At 38.6% G+C, this 23,107-nt stretch overlaps 1 protein-coding gene across 10 annotated transcripts in view; it reads right to left on the bottom strand.

The window, feature by feature from the left end:
- CDC42BPA (CDC42 binding protein kinase alpha) overlaps positions 1 to 23,107 on the bottom strand; it is a 186,460-nt gene that overhangs the window by 7,717 nt on the left and 155,636 nt on the right. For 7 of the 10 annotated variants that reach the window (XM_017812837.1, XM_017812838.1, XM_017812839.1 and 4 more), the window contains 9 exons: positions 22,357 to 22,496; positions 21,423 to 21,504; positions 20,030 to 20,246; positions 19,178 to 19,240; positions 17,662 to 18,255; positions 15,657 to 15,754; positions 14,046 to 14,130; positions 12,186 to 12,309; positions 10,732 to 10,849 (listed from right to left, as the gene is read on the bottom strand). In XM_017812837.1, the coding sequence (XP_017668326.1) occupies positions 10,732 to 10,849; positions 12,186 to 12,309; positions 14,046 to 14,130; positions 15,657 to 15,754; positions 17,662 to 18,255; positions 19,178 to 19,240; positions 20,030 to 20,246; positions 21,423 to 21,504; positions 22,357 to 22,496 (1,521 nt within the window). Of the gene's footprint in view, positions 1 to 4,471; positions 4,658 to 4,899; positions 6,783 to 10,731; positions 10,850 to 12,185; positions 12,310 to 14,045; positions 14,131 to 15,656; positions 15,755 to 17,661; positions 18,256 to 19,177; positions 19,241 to 20,029; positions 20,247 to 21,422; positions 21,505 to 22,356; positions 22,497 to 23,107 lie in introns of those variants that run through there. The other 3 variants (XM_017812847.1, XM_017812845.1, XM_017812846.1) reach the window with 3 other exon arrangements.

Here is a 23,107-nt window from a genome sequence, read left to right as displayed (position 1 = left end):
CTTTATACAATAACCAGGTTAATCCCTAGTGCTTACAGAAAGTGGATTGATCTGTATAGCAGTTACTTATGTAATTCCAAAGGTGCTAACAGCATCCCTCCAAACCTACACCAGTTCAGCCAAAGTGAGAATCAGCCTCCTGCTTTCAGCCTGTTCAAAGAGGATGGCCAGAGCAGATCCCACTGTTTGTCTACATGTTTTGATTATCGCTCTTGTTTTCCCTCCAGTGTGATTTTGTAAATTAGTAAATTACTTCCCTTTACTGAGGGAAGAGATAAACCACAATCTCCCAACTTGGATATGGTAGTTCCTTAAACATAAGTTGTCTTTACGAGAAGAGAAAAGAGTACTTTGAAGTGAGTTCTGGGAGATTCTGCTTCTGTTAACTTACAGTTGACCTTAGGGGAGAAGACTTATCAGACTATTTAGCCCATCTCTCTGTATATGACTTGACTTCTTAGCCCAGAGTGACTTGCCTATGTGCATCATTTTAGCTCTGGCTAAATATGAGACTTCATCCTGCTGCTAGCATCACTTGCACTATTAAGTCATTACAATTAACTAGAATTAGGTTCAAGGAATCCTCACAGATGCACAATGTGAAAAGAGCTGCAGGTAACTCTGAGCATGACTTTATTTCCCCTTTACCAGCCCCCCCTGCAATAACTGTTCATTTCTTCCTATTTATATTTATTTCCCCCACACACTCTGAGAGGAAGCAGCCACACTTAAAACAACAGTTGCAATTGCAATGCTTTTTTAAACTAGGGTGTTATGAAAATTTCAGATCAGAACAAAGATTCCACCCCCACAAGAGTATTCTCAGAGACCCTTAGGTACTACTCATGTATTTTAAAATGGATAACTAAATAGAAGCTTTGTAAGGAACAGATTTTATACAGTTCAATCTTTATCACATAATTATTACCAACCTGCTGCCAAATCCAGTCTTACAATGATCCTTATAGTAATTGCTCTAACAGACCCCTTTGATTTTACAGTTATCTTGGATTCTCATTCTCCCAGTGGGCCAGAAATGGATGATTTTTAACATGCAACAAGTAAGAATTAAAATCTCTCCTTCTGTTCCCAGATCTCTCTCCAACACTAGCAAAAGAGAATCAGAGACCTCACCAATGAAAAAGCCCTGTTCAATTCTCCCCTCATCCATTGCTGCACTTGTAAGGATTTATACCTGAAGACTTTAAAAAGCCTCTTAAATCATTTGTGTAGTTATATTGCTGTCTCTCACTTACCTTCCCCCCCTTCTTTTTTTGTTTTTAAATGTGAACAACCAACCTGCTTTGTAGCACAAAACACTGTGTTTTCTGCTCCTGTGTCCTTCACATGCAATAAACAATGTGAGATACAGAGTATAAGCATCCTGGCTGTACCTAAACCATGGAGATTCGCTCCCCTGACGATAATCAAAGGAACTGATGGGCTAAGGAATAAGTTACTGCTGTGTTTTGAGAAAGAAAGGAAAGCCAAGTGCAGCACCATGCGAACATGTGCACTGGGGTTAGTACCTGAGGTTGCAAGGCTGGACTTTTGTACTTGTATAAACCTACAATGGCTCGTTTTGCAAAGAGAACGATTATGTTTAGTGATAAGGTGATTAACCTCCTTCAGAGTGACTGAGCAGACAACACACAGGCATCAGGGAAGGAGGGAATGGGTGGGTCCATAAAAGAGACTAATTTGTTTTAATAGCATATTCTAATGGTGATTATTTTTCATGACCCCAGTTTGCAACGTCCATGTAATTCCTCGTAGAATGTTTCTCCACAAAGCAAATCTTTCATTGCTCTTTGTTCCAAAAATAAAATAAGCACATGCCAGAGATGCTGGCATTTTGGACCAAACCTCCTGGAAGTGATATGCACATGATGCAGAAAGGGGATTCAAAGGAAAATAAACGGCGGTTATTAGCGGTAGTTATAAAGCAGCACAATGCAGCAAGTTAAAAACACAGAAAACAAAAGGAAACCTGAGCTTGCTTTACTTAGAGAGACAAAAACCCCTCATTTAGAGCAAAAATTCAAATCCTAGCAGGAAAATCCATCCCCAGTGCTGAACCAAACAGAGAAAGGTGAGAGAAGAGGGGAAAAAAAGCAGCAGCAGAGAAGCTGCTGCCGAGCAAAGTGAGTGACTGTAAAATAGGGTGAAAGGCCCATATCAGTTCAGTGCCTTCCATTCCAGTCAGAGAATGGAGCTGTGGGTTGTGATAGGGCAGTCACTGCTATGCTCACAGCTCTGCAGTGTTACACAGCCTCTGCTCCTTCTCCCATACCAGCTGCTCTCCAGCTGCCTTCCCTGGCAGTGGGGTGAGGACGTTCCTATCGGGTCTGACTGAACAGGTACAACACTGACAGGAACTTCCATGCCTCTGTTCCTCTGTCCATCATGCTGCTTGTTGTTTTGGGGTTTCTTTTTGTTTTAAAGTAGTGTTCTGTTCATTACATTATAAACCTCAGTTTTTAATTCTCCCATGAAACAACATGACAGAATCTAAAAGCCTATTTTAACAGGTCATTTTTCAACTCCCCTGTGGATTCCATGCTATTCTGGTTCCAATATCCCATCTGTACCTGGGACTATGGTATCATTCTTGCACTAAAATCTCCAAACACAAAGGGAGACATGAATCCAAACTCACAGCCTTGCTTTCCATACAGCTTATGGCATCTCTACCCTCAAGCCACAAAGCAAATGCTTCTCTTCATACAAGACTAAACCTCTAGTGCTGTACAGAGCTAACAGGGACAGGACATTGACACTGGGTTGCCCACTTCACTTTTTTCCCTCCAAATTATGCTAGTAGGCTGTAACATTAGGATGAAGGATGCTCCTAAAGGAAAAATTGAGAGTTACCATCTGAAACATGAGGGACCACTCCTTACTGATCTCAGGGGGACTACTCACATGAGAAAGGGGAGGTAGAGGGAGGGTCACAGTCCGGTGATACATCACTGCATATTAAACACAGAAAATTTTACAGTACAGTTGGATTAAAAAAATCCTGCTAAAACCAGAACTGAAATACAGCTTCAGTGACCCTATAATGACCCTCTAGGAGAGAAACAGCTTTCAATTCAGCTTAACAATATTTTTTGTTTTGCATTTCAACAGAGCATTCCTCTTGTGTATCTGCACCTCTCCTCCTACCAGAAGAACCAGGATGGATGCAGACCTGTCCTCACAGAGCATGCTTTCTAAAACGCTGCAACATCATTTCTGAATATTGATGGTTGTGACAACTGGGCCCTCACAGCAGTGACACATGACCATGCACTTAACCAGTCAAAGCTTAGCTGTGCCAATTGGTTTTGGAGCCATAGGGAAGAGACTTAATTTTCTCCTGTATTTTTAAATTCTGCCTAGTCCTGTATGCAGGTATGTTTCCAAAACCTTCCCAGCAACAGGGATCTGGCACAGCAGCCCAAAGGCACTCAAAGCAGCCTGGCAGTGAAGGTTTGCCATGCATGTCTGAGGGATGTCCAAAGGCCACAGAAGCCAGGAGCCATGTTTCCATTACAGCAATGGACATGGCTCAAACCCACACAAACCCTGAGCAACCAACCACCATCACATACATCTACCTCACAGATTATTCCTGATTTATCTGTGAATCTGTCCCAAGCAGAACTGCAGGCCACAGCACAGTACACAATCATGATGCGCAGCAGGTACTTGTGTGCCTGTTTTAGCTTGGTTTGTATCTCTATAGGATGTAGTGACCCCCATGCTGTCACACCAGGATGCACAACACATGAAAAAAGAAAAGACCACTTCCACTCCTCCAGTTTCCATTCCAACTGGAAGGATATCTACAGAACAGTATCCTACCTCAGCCACTGCCTGAAACTACCAGGATTTAGAGGATCTACATCAGCGAGTTGCCATCATCTTTAATTTTTATCTTGTTTGTACATGTTCTAATTTCACTTATTTACTTTAACCTAGAAACTGTCTGAGGCATGACCTGTCTGTCTCTCTCAATCTGTGTACAGTATTGTGTAAAAATTCTTGTATTCCACATGAATTAATCATAAACAATCAGTTTGAACGTTTGGTCCAACAAAGACAGATCCAGAACCTTTACCTAATTCAACCTGGTATGCAGCATCCTGCTACTGACTGCTGGAGGACGAACAATGTGGAACAGAGAACTTATCATTTCAAAATGCCAACATCCTTCCTGGTGATTAAAAATGGTATTTTCATAGCAAAAGGTTCAGCCCAGTTGTTATACACTTTTCTTTTTTCTAAAGCCATGAAATATTTTTTTCTTGGCATGTCAGAGCTGTGGGAAGACCACAGCTGATTGCAGAAAGTAAATTGTCTGGGACAAAAGAAAGTTAAGGGGTGAAGGAACAGCTTACAAGGGGTTTTCTCCCATGTTAATAGCCAGGCAAAAGGAAAACCACACAGTGTTAGTAGAGTGAACACCTGACTCAGCCGTTCATACCCTCAGAGTCATAAAGTCTGGAGTACCGAGGACAGAGCGTGGAGGCGGGGAAAATGCAGGGTTTATGGAATCGTAAGAGAGGAATTTTTCAGCTGAATTAACGGTCATGTGGTAGATGTGCTCAAAGTTGCTCGGAGAGGAGATCAGACGGGAGTGGTGATGAGGGAATTGATAAGGGGAACGCTGCTATCAAAGACAACAGAGAGAGAAAGCAATGAAGGATGGTTGTACAGGTTACACTGGCAACAGCAGTCCACAGGAGCAGTCAAACACTGGGGGACAGCAGACAGAACCCTGCTCGCCGTCAACACACAGGTTCTTACATTGTCACCCCCAGTCCCCTAAGCACCTTCCTGAGTCATATGGGCCTGCTGCCCCTGCTGTTGCTAAAACATTAAAAACAAATAAAACTTTTAACTCATTGGGAATAGATTCTAATATTTATTATTTTTTGATATTTCAAAGAGCACCACAGTTGTAAAAGGTGCTTTACAGACAGTTGAGAAGCATCAGTTCCCTGCCTTGAGGAGCTTACAATCTAAAATAGACATAACACAAACAAAGGAAGGTGAACACAGGTGAGGTGGTGTGGGGAGAAGAAAAGATGAAAATACACAGCAGTTAAGAGATTGTAAGAGCTTTCCTTCTGTTATTCATGCATTTTAGCGAGTCCATTAAAAATATCACCCGTACAACAAACACAGAGTATTTCCAACAGGAGGGAACAGTGTTTTGACAGGGCAGGGACACAGGTTGTGTGGGAAGGTGAACTGGTTAGTGTCAGACAACTGGGACAATTCACTCTGCTGCAGACAGACGCCACCAGGCCCACGTCCTTCTGCACACTCCTGACAGCGCTTTAGTGATGAGGGGACTTTGCCCTGCCGTCTCTGTGCTGCAGAGGATCAGGCCCCTAGCACATAAAGGTGCCAAAGTATTGGGAAATTCAGATGTTGTTAAAAGGTCAACTGAGCAATGTGCTCCCCAAGTGTGACATAAAGAAGGAGAGGGGAGAAATAACCCTGGAAATTAAACAGAAACGATTTCTAATTCATCTCTATGGAATGTGCTGACACAAGTGCTCTTATAATTTAAAGTTACCTAAATCCAGATTTAACTGAGAGCATTTCAAGGCTCGGTCTCCCTCCCTGTGCCACCTGTACACGCTCAGCAGGTCACCCTGCACTGGGGTGGTTTGCCCATGGACACCACCAAATCACAACACCTTTTCTAATTTCTAACTTTTAAGTTCCTCTTCCCCTCATCCAACTGATTTCATCACCTTAAAACAAACATTTCTGAGTAATGTTAGAAATGTTAGGACTTAAAATATAAAATATGGTAAAAATATAGCTTACCCCTCCACTAAACCTAAGGCACTACTTTTTTGTATGTGGAACGTATTAAAGTCTGGAAGAACATTAAGTCACATCCCAATACATATTATATCAAACATTATTGTTACTGTTCTCTTCATTTCAGCTGGTAAAATCCAACCTTTTTTTTTTTTTTTTAAAACACATGGTTATTATGAGGCTTTGCCTGTTAACCAAAACATCAATTACCACATTATGGCATATAAGACATAATATACATTAAATTGTTATTAGTAACTTTAGCAGCATCTAAATATCAGTACAAGAAGCCACCATTCCAAAATGGTCCAGGACAGCAGACTTTGCTGAGTTATCTGCTCACAACAGAGAACTGGCAGCAAAGCCAGCTACATTCCTAAAAACCAATAAGGGAGATATGGCAGTGTCTAAAATCACAAGCTAAAAAGCAGAGGGTAGGCCAGCTGCAGACCATGAAAATATTTAGCCAGCATTCATGAATGTGAGAAAGCCACGATATGGCAGCATTTTAAAAATGATCCTCCATGGAACTTTCTCCATGGACTCCACCATTAGATGCATGCATGGGGTTCCCACTTTCTTTAAAGAATACCAAATATAGATAAGTATTCATTTACTCTAAAAGTTTCTCAATTGAAACAAGCAAAGCTTCACACATCATCTAGAATGGAAGTAGAATGGCTCATGTATAATGAGGTCAAACTGAAGCATAATGTTCAAATATAACGGCAGTCAAGACCAGCTTTTGTATATAAAAATACTTAGGCATGCAGAATATGAAAGCAAAATCAATCCTGTACATCTGATGTACACAGAGAGGTGGTCTGTGCTGCAGTAAGTGCAGTTCCAGATTTCAGATCTTCACTACAAAGGAGCATCCACGATAAAGTGGCTTCAAGGGACAAGAGGGCAGAAGGGAGGCCAGACTGTACGGCCAGTTAATTGGTGACAGGCTGCTAGGGAAGAAAAACATGTAAACAAATAAGTTTGGGGATATACTAACAGGAACCATTCTAAATTGTACAAACAAGACAATGACCCAGATCCACATCAATAAAATACATATATGTACTGCTCTGCTAATAGCAAACAAGAACTTCTGGTTTCTGTTGTGCTGCATCCCACAAAGTTGCGTGTCAAAGCCAGACTGTAAGTGTTCACCATGAAAAAAAAGAAGGATGCAAATTTACAGTGTCCTGAAAAACCCTAATATTTTCTCTCTTAAAATCTGATCTCTCTCTCTCTGAGCCTTGGGCATGGTTCTGCCCAAACACAGGGCTATACTGAAGTCAAGGATATCTGCTCATGGAGAGAACAATGCGGGATTAGGCTAACAGACTTCAATTTCCCATAAATGCATTCATCGTGTCTGGTGCATAGCAAGACCTCGGAAACAATGCACAGAGAAAGCACCTTTCCACCTGTGGCTGCATCAGCAAGGGCAAACAAACAGTGGCAGATATGCTGCACACCTGATACAACATACCAAATAACCCTAAAGAGTTTAAAACATTCCTTTTATTCCATTTATTTTGTACGGTTACAATAAAAATTAAACTCTTTAAAGTTGGTCTTTTAAAAGACATCGTTAAGAACAGTGTTGGGCAGAGGGCAAGCAGGCTCCTGTTGGCTCTGCACCCACCAGGCAGTTACACTGTGGGTTAGGGCAGCACAAGTGCATGTCCCCTCCTGCCCACTGACATAGCACAGCCCACCCACCAAGGACCATCACCACCAGTTCTAATTCTGTGCTTCGTTCAACTTTTGGCATTTCCCCTGAAAAAGGTAGCAGAGGCACGTTAGTGGGATTGTGGAGATAAGTAAGTTTTGATTGGATTCACATTGCATATATGAGGTGAATATGTATATACTAATGAATAAATATAAATACATACATATATATAAAAATTGTCACTTGCTTTACAAAGTTCATCCATGGATGCTAGATAAAAGCTGGTCTGAGCTGGCTATTTAGTTTGTGACAATTTCATTCAACACAGAGATTACAGTATTTATTCTCCATTAAAACCTTTTTATTACTAAGGACCCTTCTGCCACACAGCACTATACTGACTTCAGTGAAAGAGCATGCTGGAGCTCATGTTCCAGCCAAATTTGAAAGCATTCAAGTGAGAAGAAACTCCAAATAAAAAGACCCACTCCATTCTTTCATACAATTTCTGCATTCCAGTATCCCTTAAAAAAAAGAAGCTGTATCACTAAAATAGCTTGACAAAGAGAATGTGAGAAGACTTAGCCTTGCACTGCTTGCTCCCCCTAGCTGTAGCCCTCTTTAAATAGAAAAATGTATTTTACCATCCGCTTCCATAAACAAAACTAGGCATTCTCGAAGTAAAATTCTGCAATCTCTCCCATAGTGCATTAAAAATAAATACTTTCTCTTCTGAAACATGCTAATCTATTTCAAAATAGAAAGAAGATGTCCAGATGCAAAATCATGACACATGCTAAACAGCACACAAAAAACCCCCGCTTTTGAGCTTTTTGGAATAAGGTATGAAAGTAGGGAAATAATTCTATGTCCTGATAAAGGAGCCACCATACAGATGAACTGTATGCAGGGTTCAATGAGTATTCTTTACCTTGTGTAGTGATTCTCCAGGAAACATCCTGTTTCCATCCCCTCTTCTGATTCTAAATTTGTCTTTCCAAAAAAAATTAGACTCTATACATAACCTCACATGCACACATAACTTCTTTTCTTCTATTTTTGTGCCTGAGAAGTCAAGTATGCAGTCTGGAACAGACTAAATGAACACTCAGTCCAGGTAAGTACCTTACAGGAAGCTGTTGGAAAAGACAAATCTGCCTAGACCTAAGCAGCCCTTGACAGACCATTTATTTCCTAATTTCAAGTTGCACTTTCAAATTCACATGCTTTTAAGTCCCGTGCCTGACGCAGTTCTGTACCCGTTAAGTTAGGAATGCAAATGCAATATGACATTGCAAGGAGCTGCCAGAAAAACATGCAAGAAATTCGCTTTATCTGTAGTGACATCTCCCAGCATTAAGACTGGCACCTACTTACAAAAAGGAGGTTATAACAGAAACTTCAAAAAAAGAAGCTGCAGCAGTGGAACAAGTGCAGGAATCAATTGTATATTGTACACATTTTCTAATGTCCTCTCATCACTTTTAAGTGTGGAAAGTGACTCATGAATTTCTTTCAAAACAACATATTGATTGGTAATAGCAAAGTAAAAGTTCTTAAAATGTGGCTTAAAATATGACCTTTGATCTAATACAAGGCTGGAGGAATTAGAATGAATTCGAAGCTAAAAGCCATTTAGAGATGACATAGCTGAAGAAATATTAATCCATCTAAATACAGAAAATCGTCTTCTATAGATAAAATCATTCCTCGTTTTACACTTGTCAGATTTGGGGCTTGGTTAGGAGTCCTTGCAGCTTTTGGTTCCCATGAACTTTCAACTACTGATGGTGTGACACAGGATGTCTTTTACCCTACCTTCAGAGGTAGCAGATTATTTTCTCTGTTTGAGAAAAGTCACAAACATTTTAAACAACCCACCAGAAATGGAGAAATGAAGAAAGGTTCTGATCTACATTCTGCCCTGAAGCAAATTACCATTCTTTGTCTAACATTAGACATATGCAATCTTGTATCCAGGTGAGATAAACACTACCTGCCAACTTCCCTCAGATTTGCCATGTGTTTTCTAGAAGCAGTTCCTTCATTATCTATTCATTTATAAACACAGATACAATATTGGGTTTTTGCTCATTACACTGAATATATTTGTTATTGAGAGGTTTCTCAGTGTGCCTAATACAAGATTTAAAGTCAGTGTGCTGACTTTACAGCCAAGTGTAATATAAAAGTACCATTTGCTGCAAAAGTGAGGTACAATGAGTATTCAAAGGCCAGAGATTATGCTCCTAAACTTCTAAACTGGTGTAACTGCATGGCACACTGTATTTTCCAGTCTTAATTGTTTCCTTTGGGTTTTTCAGCATCAGAATATCCCAAATTCAGCACCTACTCCCTGCTTTCTGCACAAACTCCAAGCAGTAATGATGACTGTTTTAGACAGCAGTTCTGTACTAATGCCTATGTCTTAAGCTAGTACTCATATCATCTGTTTGATATCATATCACCTCATCTTTTTTACAGTGCTAATTAGCATCTTCTGAATCACATCTGTGTCACTGTGGATGAGTTTAGAGAACAACACAGAACACACAAACAAGATGCTCAAGGTAGCCTGAAGCAAGCAGTATGACACTCTCTTATGAACAAAATGTTAATTGGTCTTCAGCTCAACAAAAATTTCATTAACCTCCAGGTGAGTGTTTCCTACGTAAGGTTTTATGGAAATGAACATGTGTGTGTGCTATTACATATTTTCTTTTTCTTTTTCTCTGTTTCACTGAGACTACTTAATCTGGAGAGAACGTGAAGACAGCATATTTGGCATGGAAAGAAATTTGGGCACTACACACTATTAAACTGCTACAGGAAAACAGGCTGTAGAGAGAGAAACTAAGTTTGAACTAAAGATTGGAAGAGAAAAAAGGAATTGAACTACAGTTCATGAAGAAAGGAATTTCTCTTTCCATGCCCACAAAGAACACAGGCCCAAATCCTTTTAACTCTGCCCTTTCATATCAGTCATAAAAAATATCAACACTGTCAGGCCAATCTGTCTGAAAAACCCAGGGGCATTAGGCACTCCTCCTCCTCTACCCCCAGATGCTGAAGTGTCACCCTCCTTGGTTAAATTTCCATTTCCCCAGTTACACTGTTCCTGATACGAAATACATCCACACTTTAAACATACATTAAAATTGTAATTGTTTTTCTCTCACTTATTTGCAGCCTCTGTTGCAGTCAGTCACTCTCACATGTACTTTTGTACTTACCATTGGAAGGTCTTTGAGAATCTGTATACCATCTCCTGGACCCATATGTGCTATGTGGTTAAAATTAGTTGGGTTAGAAATTAACTTATTTCTCATTTCTGGATCACGTAGCATCTCCCTGGAAGAAAAAACACTGTGCTCAGGTATTTTGCTCTAGGTAAGGATGGGCATTTATAAAACATGTACAGCTTTGATTATCAGCTTCTTTCAAATGGAAATTAACGAGTCTTTTCCACCCTAAACGATTCTATGATTTTATGGTTCTATTTAACCACGTTAACAGTGATAACCCCCTGCTATCAGCACAGGCATGGAGAAGCTTCCAGCTTGAAGAGAGGGCAAGGAGCCAGAATAAAACAATGCTTTTTGCCAGCTAAGAGCCCGTGCCCAGTAGTTACTAACGTTCAGAGAATATATAACCACTATGAGCTGTAAAAACCCCTGTAAGATGAGTAAAAGCAGAACTCATTTGTGATGTGTTACAAAGTGGAGATGAAAATGAAGTTATAAATATGAAAATAGAATTAAAATAATACTGTAGTACCTTTCTCAGTCTGTGGTCAGAATTAAAAGCTCCTCAAAATGGCAAGGATGCATTTCAGAACTCAGAATAAATAAAACTTTAAGAGACCAAACTTCAATCAACTCAGAAAAGGCAAGGCCAAGAAACAGAATTTTATCTCCACTGCATACTGCTGTTACCTTCCTTAGAGCTAAAAAGAAAGACAAGCTGGGAGCCACCCACTGGTGGAAGATGTTGAAAATCAGAAAACTGAAATACTCAGTTCTTGGAGTGTGGCTTAGCACAGTAGCAGGTCATTTTTAGTGAGTGATACTAAATGGTCAGTAACATCCTCTGCGAACACTGCAAGTAGTGCAGACCTATTTTTGTTGCCATTTAGGAAAGTATTCGTAAGCTATTCAACACTCCTATTAGAAATACATCCTGAAGTCCTGTGTCCTCTGATGAGGTGAGTTTTGTGAGCTTTATAGAGAGTTTATGTATAAATCAAAAAAGCAGATGTCTTGGAGTACTGGTGAGAGTAGAAGAGCCTTCAGAAAGAAAAGCAGAACCAGAGTCTGAATGTAATTAATCCATATGCATAATTAGCAATGCAATCTCCTTTTGCAAAGTGTTTATTAGAGATCTTTATATATACAGTGTATGTGCACAGCTATGCAGCTATATACAGTACGTGGAGACATGCATTCCAAATCACAGCTGTTTCACATAATTAACCTGAACTAATGAATACTTGTGCATCCAGTGCAGATCCATATCCAAACTGGCATTAACACAAATTAAACACTGAGGATTAACACGGCAGCAAAGAGACAGAAACATCTGAACGGGCATTCCAGAAAGCAATGCATGAAGTACTACATTGGCACCAGTCACTGTCCCTCAGCGCCTACAGGCATGTACAGAAGACAAGTACATGTTGAATACCGACCTTCTCTGCTGCATCCTCTCCTCCTCTGGGACTCTGAAGGAATAGCGGCGCTTGTTGTTGATGTTTCGAACCATTTGCTTCCGGCTGTTATCTGATGTCTCAGGGACCACGAGTTCATCACCCTCTGAAATCAACACAAACATGGTGATCTGGTGGGACAATGCACGGAATTTGAATTCGAAGACATTTTCTTCCTCTGCCGTCACTAAGTGTTGAACACCACTCACTTCCCATCAAATCCAAACAAATGTTCTTTGGTTTATGGGTTTTTTTGGCCACTATCTTCTACTCTGTATGTAGCAATAGACTTAACCCTTCTTCACACACAATCTGTCACACTTGTGTTCTCACAACAGCACTGATTCATTCTTTCAAACAAAACACTTAGGTGGGCAGGAAAGGATCTCAGTCCTCTGTCTCAAACTTTCCTTGGCAGTTCTCACTGAAAAAAAATCACTAAAACAGTCTTGTTCTGCCAATCGCCTGGAAACTCAATGCAAGATTCTCTTTCATTCATTCCCTGCTCCAAAGAGACTACTCCTTTTGAATTGTTTGAACAGTGCTGTATTTTGGTGCAACTGTGGGAAAAGGGAGGATTTTTTCCACATGTGTGCATCTGGCCAAGGCACCTTTATTAAAGAGATGAAAAGTACAGCAGTGATAATCATACAGTAGGATTGTTACTTTGAATGAATGCTGCAACTCCTCTGCCTTTTATATACTTTAGTCTACATATATACATGAACTTCAGTCCATATATATATATATATATACACACATATATATATATGGAGACTAAAGTTACCCTTAGTAAACTTGAACATACCCAACACCTACTGCTTACTGCCAAAACAGGTTTTGTATGGAACTGAAAACTCTTCTTTCCTTAAGATCAGCTGGAGATTTCCTGAAGGGTGAGATCTACTAGATAAGTATTTTCAGGAAAAAAACCCTGCAGACTTCTAAAGAGATACACTGTTTAGGTAACATACAGGAGAAAACCATCAGCCTCAATTCTGATCCTATGATCTACAGTTTTTCTTCTCTTCTGCTCTACTTTTAATGTTCAATCTTTATTAGACTTGAAAATTCTTTATACACAGCTGTAGTATATTGCTCCTCTCTACCACTGTTATTGCTTTTGTACTAATTTGCTAGCAATTTAAATAACACTGAAACACTGCCAACAGCAATAAATGTTTCTAGAGTGTTTATTTCCACTATTTTCAGAAGTTGTTAACAAAAGTTTATAGCTTTTGGTTGTTAAAACAGAGCATGTCCCCACTCTATCTAAGAGGTTAAACAAAATTTTAAGGAAATTCCTCAGGAGTACACTTATGAAATGGGCTCTAAAAAGAAAAAAAGTCAAAAAGACTTATAATAAAAATAGACCAGTGAAGCTAAAACTGTGGCACACAGCCATAGTGGCCCTAGTAATAAGTTACGAATACATAATATTACATTACTTTATAATCTCTGGGAAATTTTTTTTTTTTTAGGTTAAGTATAGCATTAATTTTAATCTAGTACTGCCAAGATCACTACTAAAGTCTTTAATTGTGCAGGCATTTTTAGACAGCATTCTGGCAGGTGATCCCACATTTGGAGGGAGCATCTAGTCATTCTATTCTCTACTTCTAGTCTTCATTCAAGTCTTAATTGAATATTCAAAAGGAAAGAAAAAATTCAGAGTAGTAGGCATCATTGAAATCAGTGTGGAATCTAGAAGCTTTGGTTTTTTCCAAAATTAACAAGAACAGGTATGTTTGAAAGATCACTTTCTACAATGAGCAGTCCCAGGCACAGAAAAACACTCTAAACAAAAATTTGCATGATGAAAATTGGTTTCTCTTTACTTACCTGCCATTTTGTTTTTGAAATATATTAATCTAACTGTCTCCAGGCCTAAAAGGTTTAGGGATCCTTCTGTATTCAAGGGTCGTACCTGAAACAAGGAAAACCAGTCTCTGTAATACTAATAACTCAAATTTCTCTACTGCATCTTATTCTGAAAGCTCCAAAATGCATTATAAATGCTATAAAAGGAGCACTGCTGTAGAGTCAAACAGGGAACAGAGTCTCCTATCTCCAGTAACACATGGCAGCTCTCAAAAGTAGCAATTGCAAGTCATTATAGCCACACAGAAGAGTTAAAACAATTTTAGATTTTAAACTTCTTTTGGGAAAATGAGTACAGAGAGGGTTACCCAAAATTCCAGTTTAAGACACAGGCTTAACACCATTCCTCCCAGCATTTAAATAAATAGTTCTGTTAGAAGTCTACTTCATATACCATTTCAAGTTTTTCTATTAGATGTGCAAAGCAATAAGCTGGGCTTTTGTTTTGTCTTAGTACCATGTCACCGTTGTGCTCTGCAACTTGATAAGAGTGTATACAGACTGCTAAAACCTACTGGTATTTGTAATTTCCAACTTAAAAATGACAGAAGTATTCCAAACTCTGAGTCTGCAAACTGTGTTAGAAACCAGCTCTTCATAATAAATAGCCATTTTTGAGTCTCCTGGATGTAGCAATTCTTGTTTGATGAAAGTAGCTTTATCCATTAAATGGGAAGTCTTGAGCCAAATATTAATCCAAGTACTGAAGTGTATTCTTACTGTGTAGGAAAAAATGATCCAACTGCTTAATAACTCAGAGTTCGGACATCAGAAAGAAATTTCCCCTAAATTTCAGATTCTTCTTCTCTCCTTAAGATGAATAGTCGAGCACCTTGATCTTTTGCATTATTTATTCTTACAGCACTGCCAGAGTACCCTGGTCTGCATCTGACACGTGGGAAATTGATATACTGAGAGACTGAACGACTGACACAAGACCACAGGGGCAATGTCCTGTAGTTCTATGTCACTGGAATGCCAGTAAAGGAATGATGTTGACAATAGCATGAAGCTGAAGTTAGTCTAAACTACGGGAAAAAAACTTTTCTTATTTCTCTCCAAATACAGCTGAGCAAACACCTACTAAATACCAAAGAAGTGTCAGTTTTCAGAAACTTTTGATAAGAGATCCAAACCTGACATCATCCTGGTTTTAGTATTTGTACTGGTTGAAACAAAATGTTCTAACCCTGTCTGTCTACAATGTTCTCAAGCAGCAGGAGACAGATTTTTGAAGGCCTGTTTAAACATTTTAACATCCACCATCTTCTGGCAATAACATAGATGCAATCAGTTCCAATGAAGCCATATGCAATTAATACCAAGAAACCGCTCTCACTATTACAATAATATCATTAAATCTAACACAGTCATATGCTCCAGATTGAACATGCATCTAAAACAGTGAAACCACATGCAAACACATTTCGTATCTTCTATTTCAAACAAAAAAAGCAGTAGCTCTTCTTTTAGGTCAATTATGTTCACACAAGCAGTTTTAATGATGGCTTCTAATGTGCTTAAAAAACGGGTACAACTGTAGCAAAGCATTGTTGGGTCTTGGCAAGTTACCTTTTTGAGAGGAATAGTTTGAATCCACTCCATGGAGTTCACGTCGAAGATGTCGATTGCGTTTTCACTGTACACAGAGAGGTATGGTGCATTGTAACCTGAGAGGGAATGAGTAGGTACAGTGTCATGTGCTTTTAGACACAGCCCAAAATACATAATTCCTTATGGTTTAACCGTATTTATTTAAAAAAACCAAAATCAACACTACACAATCCAACAATAATCTTTGAAAAATGTGTTTTAACTCAAATATGACCAATAAATTTATTCTGAAGGGAAACCAGCACCACCTAAAAACTTGGAATCTCCGTGACTTTCCTTTTAACTTTGCCGAAAACCCAACTACTTTCTGAATTATAAGAGATTACAGTTTATTCTGCCAAACACTGATGTGGTTCAAAGTTTTTTTTCCTCTAAAAGCCCTATTTTTAAGAGCTCATATTTTGTAAATGATGTAGTAGGCAAATATATTACTGTTATTTAATAACTGCCATTTGAATGAACTCAGCTCTTAGTCTTTGGACTATGCACTAAACGACCATCTATTGGAACTAAGCACTACAACAGAGTCATAAAAATCATGTTTCCTTCTAGCTTTAATTCTCTCTTCTTATTTTCTGGATTGCAAAGAGAATTCTTGTGCTACTTATCTGGCACATTTTCCCAGGATGAAATTTATTCCCCTGGGACCAATTCTAAAGGAGAATTCAGTACTTCCATGTCAGTAAAAAGACTGACATGGTCTGCCAAGACTAACAAGACCATTCAATTTGTGTCTAATGTAACAGCTTTTGCTATAAAATATACCTCTATTCTGAACTGGAATAACATCAAGTCACTTCATTTAAGGCAATCAAAAAAACACAAATATCAGTGACCAGTATAGATGAACTACCTGTGAAAAATAACCATTTTTCAATCTATCACAAAATCTTCTATTCTGACTCATTCATTCTCTGAGCCCATTGTTATAATCAATTTCCTAAAATTGCTTGAAAACCAGAAGTGACAAACAGCCTGTAAAAGGTGCTCTTTTCACATTCAGAAGGGCCTTTACTCAAATAAGGTGAAACATTCCTCCCCTCTGCAGTGTGACTGGACTGCTGCCAGAGTGAGGTAAGAAGACAGACTATATTCTGAAAATCAACATAAGACTGAGCTCATTCACAGACACTCTGAGGGCAAACTTGGCTAATCTTTATCTGCATTCAGAAAGGCGTTAAAAAGAAGAAGAGAGACATTGCAGGTCAGTTTTTTTTTCCTCAAACTGTCACAAAGATAAAGCCCCAGAATTGAAAAAAAGGTGCAATAAGTCTTTTCCAGTTGTTGGCAGAAATGGAAATCTTGAAAAATTACAGTATTTTTCCCTCAGGGTTATGAAATGTATTTTCTACACTGCGTGCTATGCACTGTATTTTGGAAAGGAAGAGAGAGACAGAGGAAGGAAACTTAAAAAGCAATTTTTTTAACAAGCAGAGAGGAGTGTTGACAAAAACTGCTGAGAGAGAATGAAAGAATAAAGAAAGAAAAGAACAAACTAGTAAGTAGGAATAAACACTATGAAAGAAAAGCAAGTCAAACTACCAGATCCTGATGACTCTGAACATCAAAGTTGGAACCACAAAGCTGAGCCCAAGTACAGTGACATTTCAAGACTAAGTAACAGTAGTCCAGCATTGGTGGTAAGGAATACATTGCCCTTTGTAGAACCTGAAGCTTTTGTCTGTTTTAGATACCAGGACATGTGTTTAGAAGTTGGACATCAGAGTTAGAAATTCTGACTCATGATTCCTCTTTGTGTTCCAGCAGTATAGGTCAGTGACAGAGTTGTCAAAACCAGCATAAATGAGATCAGGATTAAACCCTCTGACTAGACTAAAAATGCTGACAGAAGCTGAGAGCATTCATTTCCCTGTCAGGTAATTAGCCTTGACTTTCATTTCCTGTGGATATTAATACACTTCCATGTACAACAGCAAACAGATTGACAGACGTGGCAACTTACAGCAAGAAGATGGAGTTGCGGGCCACATCAACTCTTGCTGTCTCGATCTTCGGCCCTGGCAGTCAACGTAAACCCCGACGCTGCTAAAACACAGCAGGTATTCTTTATTTGAGATTTCGACTGCACAGATGGCATCAGTTGGCTGCTGTGAGATAAATGATAGTGTGTGGTCATCTGGATGGAGCAGACTGTATGGGCTGCCTTCTCCATGAAGGGGATATTTTAGGAAACCTGACTGGTAGCCCACACAAAGGCGGTCACTGAAGATTGACATCCACTGGACGTTCCCCTGGACTTGGATCTCCTTGATCTTTTTGTGACGCGTCTTACTCTGATTTAGTTCATAACAGAGGACCTGTCTTTTCATAGCTACACACAGGCAGGTAAGAGCTCCGTGGCGCACGTGTCCAGAAACTATTGACTGACAGCCTTTTGTCTCTGCCAGCTTATAAAACTCAGTCTCCCTTCCATCCAGGGCAGCCATAGGGAAGAGCCGCACGTGACGGTTCCGTCCTGAGATTACTGCAATGAGCTGTTCACTTGGTATAAGCTCAATCTGATGAACCTTCTTATTGTCACCAACACGGATAATCTCTGAAAAAAATGAAGAAAACCCCCCCCAAACCACAAATCCAAGTAAATAAGGTTGAAGTGTGAATTGATTATAACATATGTAATTGCAAAGAAACCCAAGAAATTCCCTTTACTGCTTTCCTGCAATATTAAAAAGTACAGAATCAAAACTTGTATTTTAAGAATACCAGATGTGGCAATTCTGGATAGACCTTTGGCTTTTCCTCACCAGAAGCAGGAGGAGCAGATCTGATGCCACTAAAACCACTATATTATTTCAGTACTCATTTAAAAAACAGTTTATAGCAACAAAACTACTGAATAAAGGAAAACCCTCAAAGAGCTGACACATGAATACTTGTTGAGCATGCAACAATTAAACATGCTGTTTGCTGAATTAGTTTGGGCATCTGTTATTACTTCTTACAATACTGAACATAAATTTTCATTTCCAGTACCAAGGAGGAGGTTACAGACAGGATTAAGCCACAATTCTTACTGAGGTGCACAGCAGGAGATGAGAATACAACAGTCACAAATTGAAATGACGGAGGTTCCTACTGGATATATGAAGGAAATGTTTCATTACGAGAATAATTTGCAACAGGCAGCCCAAAGAAATCATGTAACTGTTCTTGAGGATCTTCAAGACCTGATTGGCCAACGTCCTGAGCAACCTGGTCTGAATTCAGTATTGAGCCTGCTTCGAACTGGGAATAAAACCTTCAACTGCATTCCAGATGCTGGATCATCATTATTGAAAAGGATACCCAAACCAGAAAGCACACAGAACCCCTTCTGTTCTCTCATGGAGCTGTCCAGCTGATAATGTAGTAAATGAAAAAAAATTAAACCAGAGGATACTGAATAAGAAAAAAGGTTAAAAAGCCACTTTCTGATTATTTAGTATTAGGGAAATTATTACCAGTTCCTAATCTCTTACCGTCTTTGGTGACATGCACAACAAATAACCCTTCTTCATTCCCCAGAGCTATTCTTTCATGGTCTATGACATTAGAAAAAAAAAAAAAAAAGGTTATTTTTCCTTGGAAGTACTTGAGGAATTACTTCAACAATAGTGATAATTCTCATTAACAGTTTTTTTAATATCTTGAAATAAATGTATATAAAGCCAAACCCAACACATTCATGTAACAAAAAACACTGGCAACCTCCCGATTTTTCAAATTCTGAAAAAACCAAATCTTTTCCCATTTCTCCTGTAAAAGTAACAGTGAGAAACGTAATTTTTAGCAAATCATTCAGACCACTTAAGTGTACCACTAGCTTTGAAATAACGATAATATTTAAATAATTTAAATAATCAGAGTTTAACATATTTTATGCAGTTTAACATATTTTATGCAGTTTAACATATTTAAATGCAGTAGCATTTAAAATGACTAAATTCACTCTCTGATCTTACATTTTGTGTCTGGTCCCACCAGCAGATTTTGTAAAGTCAGTGATTTGCATCTATTCTATAGTGTTAATTTTGCCCAGTTAGGGAATTATGTTACCAGAATAACAAGAGAGAAATATCCAGTTCCCAGTCAAAATTATTAATAATTATGAATACGAGTGAATCGAGGGAATACTCTTAAAAGATCTGACAGAAGTACTGGGTAGCAAATTGCACTTCTCTCTTAAGCCCATACACATTTCCATATGGGACAAAACCACTACATATGACTCTCTATCCAGTAGATAACACCATCTAATACATTTTCTTTCTAAAAAAGCATGCTTTCAGCATACCATTTTTCTTAGAGCTTTCCTCTCATTCATTTCATACCTATGATTGCTGCTGACTGTGTTGTTTTGATGAGGGGCAAGGTGCTGTCATAAGCTTCTTTGGGAACATAGACTGAGCGGTCCTTGAGTTTGTTCTTCTTCAAGATCCTATGCAATTCATTCAGCACGCCTACCCACTTGCTTTTTTCATTCTCACCGTCTGCTAGGATCAGGATTGAACACTTGTTACTGGACGCAGAGAGCTGGGAGGCTGTAACCTGTAAAAAATTAAAAGATACATATTAAGTCATAAGTGACAAATTTCCTCATGACCATTTTTGCAAGGCTATCAGATGCCTGTAAATGCCCTTTTAATTAGCTGTTTGAACTAAGAAAGCAAAAATTTAGCTTTAGTTAACAGAAAACACTCTTATCTTATTCTAAGAACCCACAGCAGAGAAACCTGTGCTGACCCCACGAGATACAGCTGATACTGATCTGTTCACACGGTACCACACAGGGCCCTAGAAAATGCTGGCTTTATGCTAAATGCATTTGTATTTATTCTATAATTCACAAATGTCTGCTCTAAATAAGGTTGTAAATTGTTTCTCACAGCAATTTTATAACAAAAAGCATTTCTTACAGAGCATTCTGTATTTTTTAAGAGCAAAAGATTTCATTAATAATTCAACACAATAGGAATGGTCCTTATGAAAAAATGATCTGTGATCCTTTTCATGTATTTGATACAGCTACTATAGATAAAAGTCAGCCCCTTTTGTAAGTTTATCTCCTGTAAGCACACAGAGTGATGAACAGTCTGAAAACTGGAAAAACAAGGAGTAAAACACAATGATACAAAAAAGAAATGATAGGGGAATTAACAAGACATCAAGGAGATTTCACTGAGGTCAAAGCTTCAATAGACTACCTAGTAAAAATAAGAATATTAGAAAGAACCAATGATGGCAAAACCCTGATATCAGATACTAGACATAAATTTTGATGAGCATTTTACCCTACATTTCTATACTGGCCATCTGATAAACGGGAGTTTTCAGATAGCCAATGCACATATTAAAAAAATAGCCAAGATAAAGGTTTCAGGAATAACATAACCAGTTAAACTGAGAAGCAGAGGGCAACTCTGGGAAATGAAAATGTAGAAGGTCATGATGAACAGAAGAATACAAAATACATCTTATTGTGAAAACTGAAAAATAAAACCCATATACAGTGGAGATGAGAGGTTGTCTAAATGAACCAATGCTATTTTTACCACAAAAATGATGTATGTACAGACCCCTATGCATTGCTGCTGCCATGGATACCAGATGGTCAGAACTTGCCAAGAAAATAAAATACTAGCAAGCTGCCAGCGAATGCACACCATCCATTACCCTGTGAAACCCTGTATCTCTGGGTTACCCAGATCAAGACATAGTACTTACCCTAAAGATACAGGGAATATCTTTTCGATTTGCGTGAATGACATCCGAGGCCAAGACAGAACTCACTGAGAATTCTTCATCCCTTATGGAGACCACAAACATAATGGGAAAAGAGTTAAAGAGTAAAATCTGTACGTTTGCTTTTTACTTTTCCAATAGCCTTGTTTTGTGAAGGACATAACAAGTCAGCACTGAGATCTAATTTTTAAAATTATCCTTTCCATCTGCAGATGAAACTCAAATGCAGTGTTGTATAATTAATTCCTGGTAAATACTGATGGAGATAAATCTATTTAGACATCCTGTATCTTGTTTCCGTTTGTATAAATTAAAACCCTTAAATAAGAAAAAGTCGAACTTAAAAAAAAAAACAAGCGGGACCAAGAACACCTCTTCCAACTCTTTCATAAAAATCCAAACTCATTAGAAGTCTGAGACTTTCTGGATGAACTAACCTAGATCAGAGATGACCTTTACTTAGTTGTTCAGCCTTCAGCGAGGTTGGTAGTAATTCAGTAATACTGAAGATAGCGTGAACAACCTAATAAGCCCTTCTGAACCAAAAATTGTAACAGTTTTATCCTATGACAAAGTTTTATCTGTCTTTCAAAACTCTATTCAACCCCAAACTAATGTTATTTTTTCTTATTTTTTCATTCCAGATCTTCTACACAGTTGAACAGATGCTCTTTGCACATGATGTAGTAATGTAAGTTTAAACATCCACATATGAACACACAAGTGTAGTTCAGGTTAACTTCAAATATAAGCTAGCTGCTTTTTTTTTTTTAGCCCAGAAAATTAGAGGCTCTCAACATGGATTACAGGGTTTCATAAAAGCTCTGGAGCTTGCTTACTGATTCACAAAAAGGAAAACCAGAACAAAACCTCCCAGTGCCTCTGAAAAGCTCCCCCTCAGCACCACTCAGCTTACCTCATGTCTATGACCTGACTCACTATCACGCTGGGCTGGGATGCTTTTCCTTCTGCTACATCATATAGGAAGAGTTTAAAATCACAGATCACTGCCAGTGCTCTTTGCCAACCTTTCTTTACTCCAGCTGGTTTTGGTACCTTTAGAAAAATAAATTCTGATCAACTTTCTGTAGGTCTGGATGCAATCAAAAAACCAAAAAGCACAAAAATCCATCCACTCATCTGGGCTGAAAAGCTTTTATTCAGTGATAGCGTTAAGCAACAAAAGCAATAACACACGAGCAGTAAGAGCATCCAACACACGATTTAAAAGAATCAGTAGTATCACAGATTCCTTCTTCTTATTCCATAAAGTCATTCAGAGCTGTATTAACAAACAGAGAGAAAGAAACCCACCTCTAGTTGGTCAACAGGAATATAGTCAAAACTATGACAAGTAATTCTTTTAATATTTATGTACAAGTATCCACACCAATACCCTAGACAGTAAGAAACAAAAAGATTCAAAAACTCACGGGCCCTTCAATATGATCTGATCTCTAGAGATGAGACTATTCAAGAGCAATTCAAAACACAATAACCAAAAGAGATGGAGAGAGAATTACTGCTGAACATGCTAACAATGTCTTTGTGAAAATCTGGTTTCCAAACTACTACCTTGAAGTATAACTGAATCCATCTCCCACAATGCACCAATTAATTCCAGCTCCGGAAAACAATGAATTTAACCTCGGTGCCTCAAATACAGC

The sequence above is a fragment of the Lepidothrix coronata genome, unplaced genomic scaffold (genome assembly GCF_001604755.1).
Source record: "Lepidothrix coronata isolate B3197 unplaced genomic scaffold, Lepidothrix_coronata-1.0 Scaffold38, whole genome shotgun sequence".
Classification (NCBI taxonomy): domain Eukaryota; kingdom Metazoa; phylum Chordata; class Aves; order Passeriformes; family Pipridae; genus Lepidothrix; species Lepidothrix coronata.
This window is presented reverse-complemented; position numbering and strand designations above follow the sequence as displayed.